Source organism: Asparagus officinalis, chromosome 3, assembly GCF_001876935.1.
Source record: "Asparagus officinalis chromosome 3, Aspof.V1, whole genome shotgun sequence".
Lineage (NCBI taxonomy): Eukaryota > Viridiplantae > Streptophyta > Magnoliopsida > Asparagales > Asparagaceae > Asparagus > Asparagus officinalis.
Genome location: NC_033796.1, coordinates 85,452,249 through 85,460,999, shown reverse-complemented (window position 1 = coordinate 85,460,999; position 8,751 = coordinate 85,452,249). Strand labels below are relative to the sequence as shown.

The window sequence follows — 8,751 nt, the reverse complement described above, 5'->3', positions numbered from 1 at the left end:
GCTTCATCTATACTGATTCGCATCCTAAGAATTTGCTTCGATGCACCCAGATCCTTAATAGAAAACTCCTTTTCTAACTGCTTCTTCAAATTGTTTATCTCTTCTAAACACGATCATGCAACTAACATATTATCAACATACAATAATAACATGATATAGTTGGACTCAAACCTCTTGAAGTAGCAACAATGATCTGAATTGTATCTTCCATAGCTATTACTCTGCATGAAGTTGTCAAACTTCTTGTACCATTGTCTCGGAGCCTGTTTCAATCTGTACAAGCTCTTCTTGAGCTTGCACACCATCTCTTCCTTTCCTTCTTTAATGAAGCCAACAAGTTGCTTTATGTAGATTTCTTCATCCAAGTCACCATGAAAAAAGGCAGTCTTCACATCTAACTACTCAAGATAGAGATATTCTGCAGCTACTAAACTCAACACAACTCTAATGGTTGTAAGCTTCACAACGGGGAAAATATCTCCGTATAATCTACTACTTCCCGTTGTTGGAACCCCTTCACGACTAATCTGGCCTTGTACCTCTTGTTTCCATCACTCTCTTGCTTGACCCTATAGACCCATTTACAATGTAAGGCTTTATTCTACACAGATAGCTAGGCTAACTCCCATGTTTCATTAGTGTGTAGAGAATTCATCTCTTCTTGCATCGCATGCTCCCACTGCTGAGATTCACTCACTTGCATAGCCTCCTCATAGCACTCTGGTTCTCTGCTATCTATCAAAAGAAAATAATCTAGTGATGAGAGATATTTGGGATTCGGTTTGGGTATCCTGGATAACCTCCTAAGCTCCACGCCCTGGGTAGTAGTCTCTGCACCTGGAGTCTTCTCCGTTCTTCGGTTAGAACTAACCATGTCGCTCCCATCTAGAAGTTCCTTCAAATCCATAGTGCTTTTCCCACTACTTTGGCTATCCTTAGCATTTTTCATGTCCTTGTACATCACATCCTTATTGAATATGACGTCTTTTCTCCTGGTGATTTTTTTATTCTTCTCATCCCAAAGACGATACTCGAACTTATCAATGTTGTATCCAATGAATGTATACTTTTGTGACTTAGCTTCTAGCTTGTCTCTGACATGGTCACTAATATGAACATATGCCACGTAGCCAAATACTCCCAAGTGTGAGAGATTAACATTCTTGCCACTCCAAACCTCTTCTAGAATCCCGAAATCTAATGGAACTGATGGCCCATGATTAATCAGATAAGTTGTTGTATGCACCGCGTTTTCCCAAAACGTCTTAGGTAGACTTGCATATAGATGCAATTCCATTCAGAGCACAGAACCATTAATGTCCTGTTCATCCTTTCTGCAATGGCGTTCTGTTATGCTGTCCCTGGAGTAGTCCTCTACAAACGAATTCTATTTAGAGCACAGAACCTCTTGAACTCTTCCAGTTCGTATTCTCCACCGTTGTCTGATCTCAGACACTTCACTTTCAGATCTGTCTCCTTCTCCACCATAGATTTCCACTTTTTGAAGATCCTGAACACCTCTGAGTTATGCTTCATGAAGTATATCCACGCCTTCCTCGAGTGATTGTCGATAAAAGAGAAGACACGCTAAATGAGCCTCATACATCTGTATGAACAAGCTCTAGCTTCTGAGCTTTAGGTGGCCTTCCACCCTTCTGAAAGCTGACCCTCTTCTGCTTCCCGTAGATGCAATCTTTACAAACACCAACTTTCACTAAATTGATGCCGTTTAGCTTTCCTTGTGAGTGTAGAATCTTTGTACTCTTCTCACTCATGTGTCCTAGCCTATTGTGCCACAGATCTGCACTCTCCTTGACATCTTCAATTGCGAGGGTGTTACTCGTATGGGAAGTGAGGTATAGAGTTCCTGTTTTGTTGCCTCGGGAAACCACCATAGTACCGTTGGAGATTTTCCACGAATCCCAGGTGAATATTGAAACATGGCATTCTGCTCCAAGTTGGCCTACCGAAACAAAATTCCTCTTCAGCTTCGGTACGTGTCTGACATTCTTCAGATTCCACTTAGAGCCCTTTATCTGAATCTGTATGTCGCCTCTTCCAACAATACTGCAATGTTAGTTGTCCCCCAAGTACACTTTCCCAAAGTCCCCTGCTATATAGTTCTGAAAAAGCTTTCTATTAGCAATGGCATGGAACGAGGCTCCTGAATCAATTACCCATGAATTAGAATCGATGCCCATAGCAAGGATCAAGGTATCTTGCATGATATGAGCCTCCTGCTCATTCACATCCTTTTTTTGTGCTTTATTGAATGAAGACATATGGCCCTCCCGGCCGTAGTACCAACACTTCCTTTTGATAGACCTAACCTTTGAGTTTGACCTTTTCTTCTTTGACTTCGACCGATTCCTATTCCGGTTACCCTTCTTCTGCCTTCGGCCTCTCTGCTTGAGATTTAGGGCTGAACCTGAACCTTTTGATTCAGACGATTTCCTTCTAACCTCTTCGGATAGAATCATGCTAACAACCTCGCTCAGCTTCAACTTCTCCTTCACCGCCGAGTTGCTAATTGCGGTTACCCAACATGCCCAACTATCCGGTAACTACTATAGAATCAATAGGGCCTGCACTTCATCATCAAACGTGATGTCTACGGAGATAAGTTGATCAACAATTTTGTTAAACTCGCTGAGGTGCATCATGAAGGAGCATCCTTCTGCCATCTTATGATTGAAGAGCGTTTTGACAAGATGCACCTTGTTTGCGGCTGACGGTTACTCGTACGTCTTCGCGAGTGCTTCCATAAGCCCCACTGTCGTCTTCTCCTTCAATATATTATGGGTGACCGATTTGGCGAGTGACTACCGGATTTGCTCTAAAACCTTCCTATCTAGTATTTCCTACTCCTCGTCTGATTCCTCCTCCTTTTTTCCCTTAGCTTTGCCCATCAACGGATGGTAAAGATCCTTCTGGTACAGATAGTCCTCCATCTGTGACTTATAGTAGAAGAAGTATGATCCGTCAAACTTCTCGATCTTTGATTTTCTTTCCTCTGCCATGGTTCTTGCACAAATCTTCTGAACGAAGCTCTGATACCTGTTGTTGGGAATTCGAAACAATCAATCGAACTCATGCCCTTCCGGACTTTGTGCTAAGAGTTTAGCAAGTAGGAAAATCACCGCAAATAAAAGAAAAATTACAGGAAAGATAAACAAGTAAGAACACACCAGATTTAACGAGGTTCGGTAACGTGCCTACGTCCTCGGGAGCCACACCACACAATTCTTTGATTAATTGAAGAATATTACAATGTCCACAAATAGGTTTTTATCTCTCTGAGATCTCTCTAAAAGAACCCTCTCAAAACCCTTTTTTCACGTGTTTTATAAACCCAAAAAACATTTAGGTATATATAGGATCCCAGCCCAAAACAGAATCCCAAACGAATCAGGAAACTGAAAATCCCGACATCGGCCAACCGGACCAATGACTTCGGTCGACCGACCATAGTGTTAATTATACAAGGTCTGCTCGTGCACATTTTCGGTCGACCGGAGTCCTCGTGTCGGTCGAGCGACCAGAGCTCGATTCTGGGCTTAGATTTCTACAGGATTTTTGGTTAACCGGATCATCCCTGTCGGTCGACCGGCCAGAGCGAGCTTCTCACGCTTGTTTCTTACAGGCATCGCGGTCAACCGGATCTCCTCCGTCGGTCGACCGAACTGGGTTTTTCTAATTTTCTTCGTTGATTTGATTCCAGGTTTGGTCTACACTCTCGAGACTAACAGATGGGTGCTTTATCCATACCAAGTTACACATAATGACTCACTTAATCCTGCACAACTGATGTATGTGTCACTTGTTTATTCGAAGAGAGATCAATCAAGGAAACTTTAAAGTACTATCATCCTATTTCAGAACGAATGAATGAAGTACAATTGGAACCAAACCTTTTGGGGCTGTTTGGTTAGACGGAAGTGAAGTTGTAAATGTAAATAGAGCAATGGGATTTGTAAATGATTTGTTTAGTTTATACCTTTGTAATTAAGAAAGATAAATAAACTCATTTTCTTAAAACCAAAATTGCAACAAATGTTGTGCCCAGTGGGAGGAAAAGTTGCAGGCTTCAAGAATGAGAATTAAAAAAATAAAAAGAATTCCACCTCATCAAAAGAAATCTTTTTAGATACAACAAAAAACCATCTACCCCAAAGTTTTCTTGTATGATAAAATCTTGTAGCTTTTGACTAATTGTTTTTCAAACAAACACTAAAATTGCATTTGAAAATACATTTCCTACAATTTAATTGCAGATATCCAAACATCGAATTTAAAGTTGATTTCCGGTAACAAATGTTTGTGCATATTTGTTCCTGCAATATTTGTTGTTTTCTTCTCCCCGAGCAAACCAGCCAGCCCCAAGTACATCAGACTCCTAGGCTAACCTAGCTTCTTAAGAATGCGGGTATAGGACAGGCATTTACAGTTTCTATTTATTATATTGTTTACAGAAATGTAAAGAATTGATAACAAACACAGTTTATACTTACTATTTCTTCGTACTTATCTAAAGCATAGATGATAAATGCCAAAAAGAGTTGCAACACTCTGGACGAAAGATGGATGGATCTCATAGACAAAAATGCGAACACTAGTATCAAATAAATAATTGCTCAAAATTTCCTAGTTTACTTATTTTACCAACACGGGGCGAGTAAAGGACTAAGTAAATCTGAAATTATAATGGATGATGAAACATATCACTCATGTTCTTTTTTTTAACTGAAAAATAGGGTGAGATACTCTGTTCATAAAGAATTATATATAAGGATACTAAGATAAAAAAGTCTGATACAAAACTAACAATTAAGCCGTGAGGAAAGATCAAAGAAAAGAATAAGTGGTAAGGAGCGGACCTAGTCGTCATCTACCGACTTAACTCTACTAAGATCCTTCACTCAAGGCCAAAAGAAAAACACGCGAACTAATATAGAGTCTGATACACAGAAACACAAACATTGAATTCTTACAGCACGAAGACAAACAGCAAGTTTTCGAGAAAACAAGGCAGGCGCAGGAGAGGCATACTTGGAGAGAAACGCTGGCCAAGTCAATTGGCATTGGAGAAGTTGTCCCCACAAGCACCAGCAGTGTTCTTTGCAATTTCTTGCATCTTCAAGTTTTGGGCAGCCCTACGAATACGCCTCGCTAGTTTGTCATCTTCGGCTCCTTCCAAAAAAATGACATACCTAGCGATATTAGCTTCAATATGAATAGGATTTGCATGGAAGTCTCCAAATATGAGTTAGTTTCTACAATTCCACATTCACCAGCAGAAACACGGTAACAAATTTTTCCAAATAACTTTAATATCTGCACAAGTATTTGGACCCCTGAATATTTCCAAATAACAAATATTTCCAAATAAATTTAACATATCACTCACGTTAAGAGGAGTATTTTGGGTGATTTGTTTTGGCATCAGATTAGGGGTAACTGATTTTGCTGTGGATGAAGGTGGCTATAACATTGCGGTAAGGGATTTAGTTTAGTGGTGGCTTTATGGTTGATAACGGGTGATTAGGTTGGTGAAGGTTTAGGATAGAGAATTATTGGCGGCTTCAGTACCGCCTAAACATTGTAATCGAAGGACTGAAAAACCTTAATAATACCTTAATAATATCTTAATTATGTTAATTATAGAAATGTCCCTCCTAACAAACGTCTTACTAAACTGGTGACAACACGTTGAGGCTTCGAGAATTTTTAGACTCCAGCATGCCTCAGGCCCCCTAGATATCCTCTAATATTGTATTCGATAGACCTTTAAAAAAATTGTGGCAATCAGTATAGCATCGAAATCCTTGAGCAACTAATACACGTCCGAAGCAGTTGCATCTATTTCATTTAAGTATCCACACTTCATGTTCTTCGCAATAAGGACATAGAAAAAGCAGAACAATATTGCATATATAATAAAGGAAGTATTGTCATTCTAGAATACGTGTCAATACATAATTTTGCATTTAGACGATAATGGGAACTTCCAAATGCGAACAAAAGAAAACTCGTCTACGTTTGGCAAAGAACAGTTTCGAGCTAAAAAGAAAACAAGCAAACCTTAAAGACAATCTTCCCCTCCAGTATCTCTCGAAGATTAATGGAGTCCATCTCGAATTTGATATCCTCTTCACAGTCTCGAAATATATTTGCATTTTCAACTTAATTAGATCTAATAAATTCCAGCAATGTTTTAGCTAACTCTAATTGATGGGACATGTATCTATGATCAGCCCCCTGTACGATATGCAATTTGTGGTTGATGATGAGCTTAGAAAACTCTAAAGCGTCTTCAAAGGGTACAGTTTCATCTTCTGAACCATGAACTGTCAAGACCCGGCAACTTTGCTCAATTGACAAGCATGCTGCACGCATATCCGTGCGAAGACGATCCTCCAGACTTTCCTTCGTCACTTGATACATAAATTCTCCCTTTTTGTCTGTTACGCCAATAAATCCATCCTTTCTTATTTTCTCCATAAAGTTCTTCCCAAGGCGTCCTTCAATTCCGCCTTTTAAATCAAAGCGTCCAGAAATGTTAATGACTGTGGAAATATCTTGATACTTAGAAGCATATAAGAGTACGACATTGCCTCCTTTACTATGCCCAACAATAGCATCAACTTTACGCTTCTGCCCAGTTAAATATAGTATCACAGCACGTAAGTCATCAACTTCTCTCCAAAAATTACCATATTGGAACGAGCCTTCGCTTTCCCCATTTCCGGAAAAATCAAAACGAAAAACACTGATTCCTTCATTTGTTAGAACATCAGTAATGCTTAATATAGTCTTGCTTTCCTTGGATGATCGAAACCCATGGCACAATATCACTAGATTATTTGAACCAACATCATGTAAAGTCCCCACAAGATTCTCCCCACTGTTGTTTTTTATTGTTATCTTCTCCTGGGAGATGGCTGGTACCTCATGCTGCAATGAATTTAACTGCATCAAAAAGACATACAATGAGCGTAAGAAGCTGGGATGAACATTTATCAATTAAACAACAAAGGAACCTTACACAAATACTAGTGTTCTTTCAAAATGGGATCCTGATCTATATCTATGCTCCATCTAACTAGCTATAGAAAAGAGATGGAGATATTGCACCAGATAATAGACTTTTCAGATAGCATAACAGTTCATCCAGTTGAAGATCAATATTGTTGAGCGAACATGTAATATCTACATTACCCAAAAAAACCTTAAACGAAAAAGAATAAAGTATTCAACATTTTGAGAAAATGGTCAAACAACGAAGACAGTACGAGCAGATGGGTCATTTAGAAGGGAAAGGCAGAAACTGTAAAGTCAGGTTGATGATCTAGAAAAGTAAAGTAGTTGAAGGGGCCAGCACACGACAGAGGTTGCATAAAGGTCCGACTTTTAGAAGGGCAGGAAAAGGTATTTTATGAAGAAAATGATATGTATACAAATATATTAAAGTGATGCCAAATAAATAAATAAATAAAATCATATGGATCAATTTGATGAATGCTAGATCAGTGCATTTTCATTCTTCATATTAATTAAGTATTTATGTATAGCTGCATATAATACTGTGGGAGAAATTTTCAAAATGAACCATTTTTTAAATTTAATAGGCAAAATCGACCTATTTGAAAAAAATGAGCAAAATCGACCGTTTTCTGTCACCGTTTTCTACCAACATTGGCAGAAAACGGACGATTTTGCTGAAATCAGTTTTTTAATTACATGGGATTAATAGTCCCGTGTAATTAGCGGCTACTAATCAGCTCATTAATTTACATAGGACTGTTAGTCTCGTGTTTTAAACATCCAAAAATTCAACGCAAACTGGCCATCTTCGAGGGGGCAGAACCCTGCAGTGATGACGAAGGCGGTGACGGCGAGCGCATCGACATCGAGGTTGAGAGCGGAGAAGTATGAAGTCCACGAGCGGGCTAGGCCGGTGGCTCCGACGAGGGCTTTGAGGAGGATGTTGGCGGCGACGATGAAAGCTATGAAGTCGCCGAGCTCGACGCGGAGCGTATGAGAACAAGCCGCCAGCGTAGGGGAATCCGACGGCCGAATTCGGCGTAGCAGAAGACGGAAAAAAGAGCGGAGAGACCGAGCAGAATGTAGGAAAAGATGATGCGCGGCTGCGGCGGCCCTGTGGTGGCGTGGTTTTGCGACCGAGGAAAGGGAGTCTGGTGTGAACAGAGAGGGAGGCGAGAGAGATGGGCAGAGTGGGGAGAGAAGAGTGGTTGTGAGGGAGAGGGAGGTGAGAGAGATGGGCACAGGGGGGAGAGAGATAGTGTGTGTGTGTATGTGTGAAGTGAGGGCATGAAGAGAGAGAGGGGTCACAGGTGATATGGGGGAGATTAGTTATTGTAATTACACGTGACTAGATATATGGGCGAGATTAGTTATTGTAATTACACGGGACTAAAGATATAGGGGAGATTAGTTATTGTAATTACACAGGACTACTAGTCCCGTGTAATTATGAAGCTTACTCTTGCAATTTCGACATCTTTTTGGCCAGCTGGCAAAAAAAGTCAAAGATGCTAATTTTATTTTGAGAAAGTCGATTTTGCCAATTAAATTTAAAAAAAAAAGTTTATTTTGAAAATTTCTCCATACTCTATGCAACAGGACCACTAATTGTTACAACAACAAATTTATGTCCACTTATCCGTAAGCTAAGTGAATCATTATTCTCCTTGTTGTTAATAGTTGCTATATCTTTTCATCTCCTCGATC

General features: G+C 39.8%; 1 protein-coding gene across 1 annotated transcript in view; it reads right to left on the bottom strand.

Annotated features, from left to right (window-relative positions):
- LOC109834426 overlaps positions 5,907-8,751 on the bottom strand; it is a 7,350-nt gene continuing 4,505 nt past the window's right edge. The window contains exon 3 of the mRNA XM_020402440.1: positions 5,907-6,969. Coding sequence (XP_020258029.1) covers positions 6,184-6,969 — 786 coding nt within the window. The 3' untranslated portion in view covers positions 5,907-6,183. The remainder of the gene's footprint in view (positions 6,970-8,751) is intronic.